The 16,221-nt window shown below is 42.0% G+C and overlaps 1 protein-coding gene across 2 annotated transcripts in view; it reads left to right on the forward strand.

Moving 5' to 3' along the window:
• Positions 1-16,221, forward strand: part of TCERG1L (transcription elongation regulator 1 like) — a 325,277-nt gene that overhangs the window by 53,826 nt on the left and 255,230 nt on the right. For both annotated transcript variants that reach the window (XM_073595691.1, XM_073595690.1), the window contains exon 3: positions 8,313-8,496. In XM_073595691.1, the coding sequence (XP_073451792.1) occupies positions 8,313-8,496 (184 nt within the window). The remainder of the gene's footprint in view (positions 1-8,312; positions 8,497-16,221) is intronic.

The following is a 16,221-nucleotide window of genomic DNA, read 5'->3' on the forward strand; positions in this document are numbered from 1 at the left end:
TTTTAAAACAGGGTACAGCGCAAAGTCCGACGTCACAGTCAGGACAGTAGAACCGGGTTTCTTTTCTGGCTTTCCTTCCTGTGTCGTCACGTTTAGAGCAGCAAACCACACACATCCTTGTGGGTGCTGCCTTCTTTTCTGTTGGTGGAATGTGGTCCACAAAGTGTCGACCTGTCAGACGTTCCGGGTTCACAACGCCAGCAGCACGACGTCCAGATCGATTTACAGTGGTCGGTGTTTGGTGCTTCAGAAATATGAGTTCTGCAACTTTCCAAACGAAGTCTGCATGAATCACAGGCCTGTCACTCTTTTTTTTTAGAAGAATGAAAGCGTTCCACAGGCACTGTTCAAGAAGATGCCTGAAGATTTTTTTATAATATTTTTTTTGTTGCTTTCTCATAGCAGGGTAAAAAGTCATGGCCTGGTCAGCTCTGTCAACACCTCCCATTGTGTTGTTGTAGTCCATTACGACTTGAGGTTTCATAACATCTTTTCCAACTTTTGTACGTACCATGACAGTAGAGGTGTTGTGAATGGTACTCATTAGGCACACATCTTTTTTATCTCGCCATCTTAGTGCCATCATTTTGCCTTTTTGCCAGGCAACTATTTCTCCTGCAGTGAGCTTTTTTTTGGCAAAGGTTGGCGGCATGTCACGCCGGTTAGCTCTAACAGTCCCGTAAGCATCTGTCTTGTGTTGTAGAAGGAACTCATAGAGTTCTGGAGAAGTATAAAAATTATCTGTGGTTACACAGTACCCCTGATTCAACAATGGCTCAATCAAAGTGAGAACAGAAGCGGTTGCCATTCCATATTGACTGAATCTGTCGTTGAATTTCGTCCCTTTCCCGGTGTAAAGGACCGAATTCCATATATAACCAGTGCTGGCTTCACAGAGCATAAATGATTTTATGCCGAATCGCGCTCTCTTAGACGCGATGTACTGTATCCAGCTAAGTCTTCCTTTGTAGGCCATAAGACTTTCGTCGATACTGACGTCTCTGTCTGGTATATAGGTCTGCTGGAAATTTTTCTGAATAATTTGATATAAGTCCCAAATTTTTTTCAGTTTTGGAGCTGGATGAGAAGTCTCATCAAATTCGTCATTGTTTTGAAAATGCAGATATTTCATTATGAGTGAAAATTTGTATTCCGACATTATGGTGCCAAAAAAAGGAGTGGCTAATATTTTGTTGGTTGTCCAGTACCACTTTTGCAGGGGTTTGCCCACCACTCCCTGGAGAATAATTAGGCCCAGAAACTTCCAGATGTCCTCCTTGGTCACTGGTTCCCATTTTCTGCTCCTTGAAAACCTCTGCGGTATAGCAGCTTGTTGTTCCTGGTACCGATTGGTCTCTGTAACAATTATTTCTATGACCTCATCAGTCAAAAAGAGTTGGAGGTATCCCAAGGGGCTGTCATCTTCAACCTCCACTTTTATACCAGGCGCTCCGGTAAACGGGAATCTTGGGGGCGCTGCGTGCTCTGTACCGCAATCAATCGAGCACCAAGTCCGCACATCGCTGGGCAAAGTCGCAGGATCATCGCTGAAATCGCTTTCCGTGCCTGATGACGAACTTCCCCATGATTCGCTATCACTCACATCTGCAAGCGATTCTGTCTCGCTGTCGCTGTTTTCCAGCAGGTCATATGTCGCTTTTGATGTTGAAGCGCGCTTTTTGGATGCCATGGTCGCTTTGCAGTTTCCAGACACAAAGTACAGTAAAACTGCAGGCAGGGGCACTGGACAAAGCACTGGGGGGCAATCTGAGGTCAATTTTTTAATATTTATTATATTTTGTAATGTAATCCAATAGGATTACAATGTGTCAGTGTGTTTGTGCTTTATACATTTTGAATTTGCCGCCGGTTCCACCCCCTGCGTCGCTACGCTCGCAGGGAACGGAAGCCAGGGCACACAGTGGATCGGGCGGAAGATCCGGCCGCCGAACACAGCGGGAGAACATCGCGGGATCCCGGAGACAAGGTGAGTCGCGTCTTCCAGGATCCAGCGATGCGATCCCGAGTCTGGCTCGGGGTTACCGCTTTTGGTACTAAAATCTCACCCCGAGCCAGACTCGGGAATACCGCCAGGGGGGTTAAAACATGATATATAGTAGTGATGGCGAACCTTGGCACCCCAAATGTTTTGGAACTACGTTTCCCATGATGCTCAACTACACTACAGAGAACATGAGCATCATGGGAAATGTAGTTCCAAAACATCTGAGGTGCCAAGGTTCGCCATCACTGGTATAAAACGCATTAATGTGCGTTGCATTAGCCTCTTTGTTTTGAATGGGCTGCCAATGCATTACAATGGACCTTTTAATGCACCTGAATCTTTGTATTTTTGCAGTGTGCTGCAACACACATGTGGTTCATATCTAGTGTCCCCTCTATTCTTGTTCACTTGTCAGCTCATAATATAGGACTTTTCCTGGCATTTACACAAAGAGCAATAAAAACCTGACAAACCCTAGTCTAAATCTACAATTAAAACAATTTGTTGGACTTTAGATGCACTTTATTAATTTCATGTCCATTTCTAATATGTCCATGTCCACCCATGTCCATTATGACTTGGTACTGTACCTTTAAGTTTTAATTTTCAACCTCTTTTGGTAAATCAGTAAAACCCTATTGAGGGGGTTGACTTCAAACTAGTCAGATGCACACAAAATAGTAATACAAAGTCTATATAATCTTTTAAATAGAGTTTGGTATGTGCATATTATGAAGCCATTGATCTGTAGGTAATTAGCAGAAAATTGTTGTCTGTGCTATTTAAATACAACACACCAGTCAGCTGCATCTGGGATTTTATATAGATTTGTTCCATGTAAGCAAAAGGAAAAAATGAAGCAACCGTTTGGGAAATGTCTCTCCATTTGTTGACCTTGTTAGGCTGTGAAGGTCAAATCTCTAAACTGCTTTGCTAAACAGATAAAGCCACCAATATAAACAAGCTTATAGATTACGAGATCTTTTGGAATTCTGTCAATATATCGCTGATCAAGCTTTTTTTTTTTTTCCCTTCATTATTCTCACTAGCACGGTTTTCGAAAGTATAATTGGATCATGCTGCTAATAGATAGCTAATTGTTCTAAAAGATCAATTCTAAAGCAGCCGAGTCATTTAAAGGGTCACTCCTCTTATAATTAGTGCCCTTTCAGATGTATATGTTACAGCAATGTGCTTTTTAATTGCAAATTACTGCAACACACATATCACAGTGTGGAGGTTGGCACTCTAAAGATCCAGAATATGTGTGTTCGAGGCGCTGAATCTTCTGTTATCGATATTTCAAACCTATTGAAAGCCAGTATGATATATAAAGTTTACTAGATGTGGTGAGGCTGTCTTCAATTAAAAAGGGTGCCTCTAAAAGGGTAAGGGGCTCTGGGTAAAGTTCAAGAGTAAAGCCCCGTACACACGATCGGACTTTCCGATGGGAAATGTGTGATGACAGGCTGTTGGCGGTAAATCCGACCGTGTGTATGCTCCATCGGACAATTGTTGTCAGATTTTTCGGCGGACAAATGTCGGATAGCAGGTTTTCAAATTTTCCGCGGACAAATGTCTGTTGTCGGATTTTCCGAGCGTGTGTACACAAGTTCGTTGGACCAAAGTCCAAAGTACAAACACCCATTCTCGGAAGCAAGGACGAGCCAGAAGCGGTCGGTCTTGTAAACTAGCGTTCGTAATGGAGAATTAACATTCGTGACGCGGCAAATTATGAAATCTCGAAATGCAGCGCACAATTCTCTTCTTCTTTAATGGGATAATAATGAAGCTGCTTTGCTGGTGATACTGATGAAGTTATTGCAAACACATTTTCAAAGGTTTTTTGTTTTCCTAGTGATATCAAGAATAATATTATTATGCTTTTTTTTGGGGGGGGGGGGGGGGCAAGTAACCACAACACCACTATCCCATAGTTTTTAAGATCAAAGATACAACTATGTTGGTGTCCCTTGTCAATTTTACATTGTAGTTTTTAAAATGTAACTACCTACTCCCAAACTGTCATTTGGAGTAAAACACATAGCCAAGTATTATTCTACACAATTTTTTATTGTGCATTAAAAAAAGAAAACAAATAAAATTAGACATGCTATCTGCTAATAGAACTTAACCAAAAAGTGCATTCTATGCATCCAAAAATATAGAAAACATACCAAATCAAATCATTATTATTCAACCAAAAAATAAAATAGAAGCCACATGCATGTGTCCTGCTTTTTAATATAGGGGGTCAACAATGCCAAGAGTTGGTGAAAGCAGGGGTCCGTCATCCGGAGATAATTCTGAAAATCACCCGGATTATTCTCCTGGAGCTCCCGCAGCAAAGGCAAATAACATAATTGGTCACGATTAATAAAGCAACCAAGTTTTGGTCCAAGAACTCCTCCTGTTCCTGGACTGGACTTGGGTCAAAGCAATAACTCCAAGGCCAATAATAAATAACGTTATCTCCTCCGATTCCACAACATGTCTGATTGACAAACAGCCGTTCAGAAACGAACTGAAAAGTACAAAATGAAAAGCGCAAAATGAAAAGCGGGAATCAACACTCACCAAAATTCTACTAACACAAAATTAGCAGAAGGAGCCCAAAGGGTGGCGCTAAAGAGCTGAAAAACCACGTAGTAAGTCACTATGCTCATGTTTGTTGGCCGACAATTCCTTGCTGTTTGTATGCAAGACAAAATCCAGGCACACGCCTTCGGACAAAAGTCTGAGGTTTTATCTGCGGAAAATCCGATCGTGTGTACCAGGCTTTAGAAGCACCATGTCAAGTGCCATAGGGTGCTACTACTATATATATATGTATATATATATATATATAGCCACTATACCTGATGGATGTTAGGAAGATCATAGCTTTCTCCAATTTTCTTATTGAGTTCACAGCTTCATGAAGTATTCAACCCCTAATGAGGGGGAAGTACCTAAGCCCCGCAATATGCATTGGCTGTTTAACCATACCCTAATATGAACTGATTAAAAACTTCTTATTGGACTCTATAGCTATTGTTGTGACCCTTCTATTACATATTTTATGTTGGCACTCTTAAAATGGCATTTATTTATATTTTATTAGTATGGGGGAAGAGGGTATCAAATCATTAAAGCCTTGAAGTGTGGACATTTGGATAACTGTAAATCTGCTAAATTTGTGGTTAGTCAAATTCATGCTGTTAGCCAGTCATTTACACAGAAATAGGTGCCACGGCAATTCTCATGTATTAACCCCATAAACCCCATGGAATTTTAAATATAGCATTTAGGAGTCATAGAGAAAAGTCCCAAACACCATATACCTAGCAAAGACATTGGTAAACAGGTGAAAGCAGCCAGCCTTATCCAAAGCCACATCCCCAACACATTTCATCCAGCCCATGGGGAATAATCCTGATTGTAGCTGTGCATACTAGCTGGTGTTGTGTTTGCTGCTCTATTCATTTAAATTGACTGTAAATCAAATTTTATTTTAAATAACAAACATGTTATACTTACCTTACATGGCACAGAGCGGCCCGATCCTTCTTTTCAGGGGTCCCCTGCCAGTGCTCCTGGATCCTTCTCTTCTCGGTGTGCCACCATTCCTATTGTAGCACACCTGCGGGCTCTATCCCGAGCTGCACTGCCTGCGTCCATAGACACAGGCAGCGTGGCTCACGCCCACCCCCACTCCCTTGTCACAGGATTTCAGGGCCAATGGCTCCCGCTGCCTAAGAAAAGTCTGTGAAAGCAAACTGAGCTGCTACAGATGGGCACAGCACTGAATGGAGTGAGGACTTAGGTAAGCGTAACGGGAAAGGGTGGGGGGGGGTTGTTGAGGAGGCTATACTTTTACCTAAAGGGATTGCATTAAGGTAAAAAATGATTAGATTTTAGAACTGAACCACTTTAATGTTTTCTCTTGTGGAACTACATGGTTATGATGAGATTTCCTATTTCTATGTTCATGTTGTTTTTCCAATAAAACAAGATGGGATCAGTCATGTGTCCAGCACATAGTAAGAAGACCATAAACAGTTTTCTATATTCACATAAGCAGGGTGGACAAGGGAATCTCCCCCTTCGCTGGGGCATTGTATTCTTACAGCAAGACTGGCTGCTGTCAGAATGCACTGACCAGTGGCTGCATCAGTTTGGCTGCAGCTGCTGATCAGCAATAGTTTTTTTTAGCAGGTTCCTTGACTTCAGTTGAGTGGGGTTAACCACAGATTACTGTATTTATCGGCGTATAACACGCACCGGCATATAACACGCACCCCAAGTTTAGGAGGGAATTTTAAGGAAAATAAACTTTTAGGAGGGAAGTTGAAGGGAAAAAAACTTACATTTAAATGCCCATCATTGCAGCCTTCTCAGTGCAGCCTTGCCCCAGTGCAGCCATGTCAGTGCAGCCATGTCAGTGCAGCCTTGTCAGTGCAGCCATGTCAGTGCAGCCTTGTCAGTGCAGCCTTGTTAGTGCAGCCTTGCCCCAGTGCAGCCTTGCCCCAGTGCAGCCTTCGATCCTGTGATCCCCTGCCATCCTGGGCTTCAAAATCGCCGTCCGCGATTTGTAGATGGCGCCGCCGAAATACACAGAGCCGGTCCTCGGCTCTTCTCGGCGGCTCTCGTTCACTTTCGGCTCCACTCGTAGTCCCGCCCGGGATGGGCGTGACTGTGAGCGGAGCTATCCGAACCTAGCCGAGTACACTTGGCTAGGTTCGGGCGGCGCTCGAGTGAAGCCGAAAGTGGCCGAGAAGAGCCGAGGACCGGCTCTGTGTATTTCAGCGCCGGCAGCGCCATTTTCAAATCGCAGTCGGCGATTTTGAAGATCTGGCAGCTCAGGATCGCAGGGGATCGACGTATAACACGCACCCCCGATTTTCCCCTGATTTTAAGGGGAAAAAAGTGCGTGTTATACGCCGATAAATACGGTAATCAGAATTTGGCCATATTTTGATCAGTGCAAAGAAAGCTTTAAAGCCTACATTTTAGTCAACCATTTAAAAAAAAATCATCACAAGGACAGTACTTACTGTCAAATGCGAAGTGTCCCTTATGCTGATGAATGCTGCTTTAGCTGAAACCCAAAATCCTCAGAAAACCTCCTTACCCTTGTAGTGGTAGTTTTCCAGTCTTTTGGGGATTGATAACGCCAAGGGACCTGAGACAAGCTCTATTCACTCCTCTCGTCCATTCTTAAAAGCTGTACCATAGCGTCCATCAATAAGAAGCATTCTATGAATGGAGGAGGTGGACCTTTCATTCATCCACCCATCCTTTATTCATTCAAGAGTGCCTTTCATTCATGGAAGCTTCTACGAATGGAGTAGGAGGGTGGAATGGGCGAGCATAGTTGGCACTCTTGATGAGTTTCTGCCACAGGTCCCTCAGCAATAGTATTATTCCCCCCTAGCACTGGAAAATTACCGCTGTGGACTTTGTATTTCAATTAAAGCAGCAGTGATCCATATTCTCATTGATAGTAAGTACTGGCCCCTGTGCTGATTTAAAAAAAAATGTTTGACTAAACTTAGGCTTTAAATGGTAATACAGTGGAACCTTGGTTAATGAGTAACGTGGTTAACGAGCGTTTTGAAAGACGAGCAATTTTTTTTTTTTTAATTCTGACTCAGTTTGCGAGTGTTGTCTTGCAAAACGAGCAGAATTCAAGCTAATGGGGTGTGCAGTACTGCATTTGGCCAGAGGTGCAGGGGCGCCAGTGACACTCGGAATGGTTCGGAGCTGTTCAGAAATACTCGGAATCACTCGGAATCACACGTAAATACTTCATTCTGGAGCCTTTCCGAGTTCACCTGAGCTGTCCCCGAGTATTTCCAAGGCTCTCTGGTGCCCCCTCACCTCTGGCCACATGCAGTATTGCATGCAATAGAAGTCAATGCGGAATAAATTATCTTCGTTTCCATTGACTTCTATGGGGAAACTCGCTTTGGATTACAAGCATTCTCCTGGAACGGATTATGCTTATAATCAAAGGTTCCACTGTACTCATATCTGCAGCAGCTTTCCAACATATACACTGATCTCTAGTTTATTTATGTATTTCTTTAATTACAACAGTGTTGTGTTATGTGAACAGTTTTGATACAAGCATTACTTGGAGTCCTTGTTTCATTGGATCAGGAAATGTGTTTACTTAGATGCCATAGATGGCTTCTGTATGATTTCAGCTCCGTGCTCCGTGCAATGTCATCTATTACTGTATGCAAATCTGAGGCTTCTACAGTTTAAGTTCTGTGATTTGTAATTCACAGCTGATAAGCTGACAGTTATTTTCTTTCTGCAGATTCTATTCAACAACTCATTCGCTCTGGACACTTCCTGGATACACCCCGCTGAGGAGCTGACATTGTTTCAGGGACTAGAGAAGCCAAGTCTCAGGGCAAGCCAAGTCACCATGGCTCTATCCAGGCCGACTACTGCCTCCAGGCCACTTCGCACCGTCATATTAACACCTCAGCGAGTAACAGGTTTGTGGAGATGCTTTGGTGTTCTTCGTGAATAACAGGTGCATGGATGTAAAGGTGCATTGACGTTGCTGGCTGCCTGCAGCAAATTGGCTAGGCTTTCATCATTACTTGTTGCAGTTATCAATGTGTAGACACTCATATTTTGTACAAATTAGCCTAGTTTGTGGAGCCAGGAACTTTTCTGAGAACAGCTGCCTTGGAGTTAGATGTGCTAAAATACTTTTTGTTAAATTCAGCATTACTAGTGCTGATTTAAAATCCGTGTTTGGGAATTATTACATTGAACATTGCATGCATAAATTGTTTGCAAACATTTTAATGCCATTTTGGGGTACTTTTTTTGTGCTGATCTAATGAATCTCACTAACACACAGGTGCAAGAATGTATTACATTTCAAACTTTTAAGACATTTAAAGACATTTTAAAAGTCAAGTGAATTTACAGCTTGTAATCCAAAGCACTCGCATATCAAAGCAAGTTTCCCCATAGAAGTCAATGGAAACGTAGATAATTTGTTCCGCATTGACTTCTATTGCATGCAATACCGCATGTGGCCAGAGGTGGGGGGGGAGCTGGAGAGCCTCGGAAATACTCAGGGACAGCTCGGCTGAACTCAGAAAGGCTCGGAAACACACGGGAACTGAGTATTTCCGAGTGTTTCCGAGTATTTCCGAGTGTTTCCGAGTATTTCCAAACGGCTCCGAACCATTCTGAGTGTCACCAGTGCCCCCGCACCTCTGGCCAAATGTGGTACTGCACACCCCATTAGCTTGAATTCTGCTCATTTTGCAAGACAACACTTGCAAACCAAGTCAGAATTTAAAAAAAAAAGCTTGTCGTCTTTTAAAATGCTTGTTAACCGCGTTACTCCTTAACCAAGGTTCCACTGTATAGGAAACTAACAGGTAGAGTTTTTGTTGCACAGTTAGTTGAACTTGCTTCAAGCTACATTAGTTTAGGAGACAAATTTAGTAAATTCTGGATCAGTTCCTGAAAATGTTGGAATAATTGACAACTTGCATTTTATAATAATATATTAGGTAGTTTCCATTTGGTCTTCTTAGGGACCGGTGACCTTTAAGGGCCTGTATGATCTTGGTAGGCTACCTTGGATGCTCCAAAGGTGACCTGAATGATGGCTGGCCAATTGGTTTTGCAAAGGTGAAGATTCCATTGTTGTACAAGCGGGATGTGATGCCTCTGACAATACTTGAGGGGACTGTTTGTCAAGCAGAGACAAGACTCACTCCAAAGTGTTCCATCTGATGGCCAACAACCGTATGGGGGTTATGCTAGGATTAGCTGCACCAGACAAGATGTTTGAGGAACAGGATAAAAAGTACTTGCTAAATAAAGTCATGAGTTGACTCGTAGATAGTGAACAGAAGAGGCTCTGTTGATCAAACAAGGTGCATGAAATTTAATAGCTACAGTACCTAACTGGGAAGTAGTTTCTCCCATTCTTGTGACAACCTTGCCATACCTGAAACAATTGGTGATAGCCTTTCTGAGAATTCTGCTAAGAGGCCCAAGGCTTGTGTTCCCTTCTGTTGTCTACCCTGCTTTGTCTCCATGTAACCACATGTGGCTACATGGGAACAGTAAAAGAACAATTTCATTATTGTCATAAATACTCTTAGTCCTCCTTGCTGGCCCCCTTTTAGACAAAGCTGCTGACCCATCTGATTGTAGCAGTGTCCACCCATGTTGTTGAAAGCCTGATCGGTAAAAATCCAGTGCCAGACTGCATAAGACTGTGCACTCTTGTCCCATGGGCATCCCTATACTGCAAGAGCAATGTCCTAGTCGTGTCTTAGGAAATTAGTGCACTGGTGCGACTTTTTACCAAGGAGAGGGAGCAACTTCGATCATGTTAGAGGGGAAACAAAAATAACCTGAGGGGTTGTTGTCAAGGGAATCTCCATAAGGTACAAGAATTTAGAAAGTGATTTAACCCACTAGTGCACTCCCAGAACTGAAATATCCATTTTGAGTAGCATTGGCTTTTTTGTTTTCCTGCGTCCTCATATTTCCCCACCATTGGAACCATTTTTCAACTATATGCTTTTTTTTTTCCATTACCTAGAGCATAAAATACATATTCAAATATCTCCCCTAAGAGCTTTGGCAAGATGCAAGTTTAATAAAGCCGTGACTTTTTTATTCTGTCTTGTACGGTGATATTTCCTTGAGCGTTCCTCCATTCCTTACGTTTATGGAGCATTGGTTGTGGAATAGATTTGGTAATACTGCACAAGAAGCCATATTCGATTTGTGTCACAAAAGCTTATTGATTGGCATGTTGTGTCTATTAGCTTCTTCCTCTGAGTTTTGTGAGACAATTCTCTTGTTTTATGTTGCCTGGTGTAACCCCTATTCTTTGTTCTGCAGGTGGCTTAAATAAAAGCCAGGCACAATAAATAGTTTTAATTTGTTTTCTACAGCCCTGTGTGCTGTGTCAATGTATTTGTTATTTCCTCTGGTGGCAATTTGTTTTGAGTTATTCGTACATGAAGGAATATGTTACGTAATAGTAATAACAACCAAGCTGGCCTCTTATGTATAATGTGCAGTGTAAGGGGCCCTGTATGAAATGTGATCCATTTTTTATGGCATGGTAAAGGGTGAGGAGTTGATTAGCGGGAGGTCATGTTGCTTCGCTGCCTGCTAGGTTAAACCATGATGTATTTTATGACTATATATTGTAGATCATAGCCAATCTGCAGTAAGCCTAAGAAGCTAATAAAGGTTTGATTTACTAACGAAATCATGTTCTTCCAGCCTGGTATACCTCTGGTCCAAACAACCAATTATAGTCACAAAATTGGCCTTGGCCTGATCAGTCTGACAATGTTCAAAAATGCATGATTACATAAGTTGCTTGAAAGTCTATTTTAAAGGGGACCTATACTGTGGAGACTGTCTCCCAAAAAAATACAGGCAGATGGCAAAGGACTAATTACCAGTGTTGCTGGTGGTCAACCTGCAGCTGATCTTTTCTATTTCTACGGATTTACTGTACAATGCCTTGTTTTGCATAGACACAGCCATTTTAGTAGAGGAGTAGAACCTTGTGTCTTCCTGTCACAACTGCCACCCATGATGCCTGGTAAGCTGATGATAGTTGGGGAATGAAGCAATAGGAGAGGTGAAGGAAACACAGATAAAAAGAGGAATGAAGCAAAACCAATGCGGTGCTGATTCCTCTCCAGTAAGCAGCAGCACAGTAGTGATATCACCAAATATCACCTCAAGTCTCCTGAGATCAGCAATGCCTTAAGATGGCCATGCACATTTAAACTTTGCAGGCTGAAAAAAAATCAGATTCCTTAATGCATGGTGTACAGGGCAGATGGACTATTATGCAACTGTGGCTATTGTATTGTTACAGCTAGACCTGGCAGTTGTCAAATTACCCAAACAGTGCCTGCATCTGATTGGATGCAGGTACTATTCAGTCGACAGTTTTCCACCCAGCTCTTTCAATTTTTCAATTGGGGGTTGTTGGATGAGGGACTACTAACAGGGCCCAACACTGAGTGAATTTTGGACAATTCATTGGCAACTGGCTAACATTTGCTCTGTGTGTGGCCAGCTTTACATAATATCTCCTTGCAGATATACAGCTACAGTATCTCACAAAAGTGTGTACACCCCTCACATTTTTGCAAATATTGTATTCTATCTTTTCATGTGACAACACTGAAGAAATTACACTTTGCTACAATGTAAAGTAGTGAGTGTACAGCTTGTATAACAATGTAAATTTGCTGTCCCCTCAAAATAACTCAACACACAGCCAATAATGTTTAAACCGCTGGCAATAAAAGTGAGTACACCCTAAGTGAAAATGTCCAAATTGGGCCCAATTAGCCATTTTCCCTCCCCCGTGTCATGTGACTCGGTAGTGATACAAGGTCTCAGGTGTGAATGGGGAGCAGGTGTGTTAAATTTGGTGTTATTGCTCTCACTCTCTCATACTGGTCACTGGGAGTTCAACATGGCACTTCATGGCAAAGAACTCTCTGACGATCTGAAAAAAAAAAATTGTTGCTCTACATAAAGATGGCCTAGACTATAAGAAGATTGGCAAGATTCTGAAACTGATCTGCAGCACAGTGGCCAAGACCATACAGTATTTTAACAAGACAGGTTCCACTTAGAACAGGCCTCGCCATGGTCGACCAAAGAAGTTGAGTGCACGTGCTCAGGGTCATATCCAGAGGTTGTCTTTGGGAAAAAAGAGGTTGAAGGGGTGGGGGGTCAGCCTGTCAGTGCTCAGACCATACGCCGCACACTGCATCAAATTGGTCTGCATGGCTGTCGTCCCAAAAGGAAGCCTCTTCTAAAGATGCACAAGAAAGCCCGCAAACTGTTTGCTCAAGACAAGCAGACTTAAGCCTCGTACACACAATCGGATTTTCCGCAGACAAAGCCTCTAATGTCTAATTTTATTTGTTTTCTTTTTTAATGCACAATAAAAAAATTGTGGAGAATAATACTTGGCTATGTGTTTTACTTCAAATGATAGTTTGGGAGTAGGCAGTTACATTTAAAAAAATACAAAGTAAAATTAAAAAGGGACACCAACATAGTTGTATCTTTGATCTTAAAAACTACGGGATAATGGTGTTGTGGTAACTTGCCCAAAAACAAACAAACAAACATAATAATATTATTCTTGATATCACTAGAAAATAAAAGCCTTTTAAAATTTGTTTGCAATAACTCCATCAGTATCACCAACAAAGCAGCTTCATTATTATCCCATTAAAGAAGAAGAGAATTGTGCGCTGCATTTCGAGATTTCATAATTTGCAGCGTCACGAATGTTAGTTCTCCATTACGAACGCTAGTTTACAAAACCGACAGCTTCTGGCTCGTCCTTGTTTCCTAATATGCGTGTTTATACTTTGGACTTTTGTCTGACGGACTTATGTACACACGATCAGAAAATCCGACAACACACATTTGTCCGTGGAAAATTTATAAGCCTGCCATCCAACATTTGTCTACGGAAAATTCGACAACAATTGTCCGATGGATCATACAAACAGTCGGATTTTCCGCCAACAGCCTGTCCTCACACATTTGTCGTCAGAAAATCAGATTGCGTGTACAAGGCTTAAGGACATGGATTACTGGAACCATGTCCTGTATTCTGATGAGACCAAGATAAACTTATTTGGTTCAGATGGTGTCAAGCGTGTGTGGCGGCAACCAGGTGAGGAGTACAAAGATAAGTGTGTCTTGCCTACAGTGAAGCATGGTGGTGGGAGTGTCATGGTCTGGGGCTGCATGAGTGCTGCCGGCACTGGGGAGCTACAGTTCATTGAGGGAACCATGAATGTCAACATGTACTGTGACATACTGAAGCAGACATGATCGCCTCCCTTCAGAGACTGAGCCACAGGGCAGTGTTCCAACATGATAACGACCCCAAACACACCTCCAAGATGACCACTGTCTTGCTAAAGAAGCTGAGGGTAAAGGTGATGGATTGGCCAAGCATGTCTCCAGACCTAAACCCTATTGAGCTTCTGTGGGGCATCCTCAAACAGAAGGTGGAGGAACGCAAGATCTCTAACATCCACCAGCTCTGTGATGTCATCATGGAGGAGTGGAAGAGGACTCCAGTGGCAACCTGTGAAGCTCTGGTGAACTCCATGCCCAAGAGGGTTAAGGCAGTGCTGAAAAATAATGGTGGCCACACAAAATATTGACACTTTGGGCCCAATTTGGATATTTTCAGGGGTGTACTCTCTTTTGTTGCCAGCGGTTTAGACATTAATGGCTGTGTGTTGAGTTATTTTGAGGGGACAGCAAATTTATACTGCTATACAAGCTGTACACTCACTACTTTACATTGTAGCAAAGTGTCATTTCTTCAGTGTTGTCACATCAAAATATATAATAAAATATTTACAAAAATGTGAGGGGTGTACTTACTTTTGTGAGATACTATATGTGGCTGGAGATATAGGGGTACAGAAAGTGAGTATATTTTTCATACAAGTAGCAGCTATTAAAGTCGCATAATTTTTTTTTCCCAGACACTCCAGTTAACCTGTTCCTGACCGCCTGCTGTACATATGCTGCGGCAAGACGGCTCTATTGCGCAAAAAAGTACTTGCATGTTATTTTGTCAATAGCCACTGGGGGGCGCGTACGCGCCACCAGAGCTATGATCGCCGGAGCTACAATCGCCTGCGATCACTCCCCACAGAGACATAACAGCGGTCTGCCGATGTAAGCAAGCAGATCGCCGTCCTGTCAGGTATGGACACTGTGATCTAGTGTTTCTGCAAATCAGGAACATGGATCAGAGTGTCCATGCAGTGAGCCCATCCCCCCCACACAGTAAGAAAGCACAAGCAGGGAACACACTTAACCCTTTGATCGCCCCTGATGTTAACCCCTTCCCTGCCTGTGTCATTTATACAGTGCCAGTGCATATTTTTAGCACTGATTACTGCAGTTATGTCACTGGTTCCCAAAAAAAGTGTCAAAAGTGTCAGTTAGGTGTCCAATCTGTCTGCCGCAATGTCACAGTCCCGCCAAAAGTCACTGATCACCGCCATTACAAGTAAAAAATAAATAAATAAATAAAAATGACATAAATATATCTTCTATTTCTATAACTTTTGCGCAAACCAATCAATAAACGCTTATTGGGATTTTTATTTACCAAAAATATGTAGCAGAATACATATTGGGCTAAATTGATGAAGAAATTAGATTTTAAAATTTTTTTTATTGGATATATTTTACAGCAGAAAGTAATATATATATATATATTTCTTCTTCAAAATTGTCGCTCTTTTTTTGTTTATAGCGCAAAGAATAAAAACCGCAGAGGTGATCAAATACCAACAAAAGAAAGCTCTAGTTGTGGGAAAAAAAGGACGTCAATTTTATTTGGGTACAACGTCACAGGATTGCGCAATTTTCAGTTAAATTATTGAAGTGCCGTATCAAAAAAAAAATGGCCTGGTCAAACCTTCCGGGGCTGAACTGGTTAAAGTAAAAAATAGCCTTGAAATGCACCCCAGGCTTCTTTATCCATCAAGACGCAGCAGTGGTGCACCAACCTATCGCAGGCAGTTTTGTCATTGAATTGGTAATCTAGAAAAATGTTTTGCTTGCCTGTTTGTAATGCATCAGATGTGTTCCCAAACAAAGATCGACCATTAGTAAGATATTCTCTTAGGCAGTAATCAAATTCAAACTTGACTTGGGAGTCTGAATCTCACTGGTGATATAGCAGGTAACAGAGAGAGCCAGGGAATTACAAATCACAAATTCCAGGAAGCAAACTTACCCACCACTCCTCAAGTGAATTCTTTGCAATTTGGCTGCAATAGATTACGTGGAAATCAGATTATGACTTACTGACTTTCTTGGTTAGCCCGGTTACAGTTCTTGCAGGATATCATTAGCAGATTGTCAATTGGCTTCACATATTCAGGACCTAAAAATGTAAGCAGAAAAAGAAAATAACTTTTTAGGTAATTATAAAATATTGCAAATCTATGTTTCATGTTTAGCATCTGCATACAGCAGGTAGCGCAGTCAAGTCAATTCACCATCTTTTCTGGGCCATTTTTTTGAGTATTAAAGTGGTTGTAAAGTCACATGTATTAATTACTTTGATTCTTTCTGTTCTAGGTCCCTGTTCAGTACGGTGTGAGTGTGTTTTCCTAAAATTATAATGCTAAATACCT

The sequence above is a fragment of the Aquarana catesbeiana genome, linkage group LG08 (assembly GCF_042186555.1).
Source record: "Aquarana catesbeiana isolate 2022-GZ linkage group LG08, ASM4218655v1, whole genome shotgun sequence".
Classification (NCBI taxonomy): Eukaryota; Metazoa; Chordata; class Amphibia; order Anura; family Ranidae; genus Aquarana; species Aquarana catesbeiana.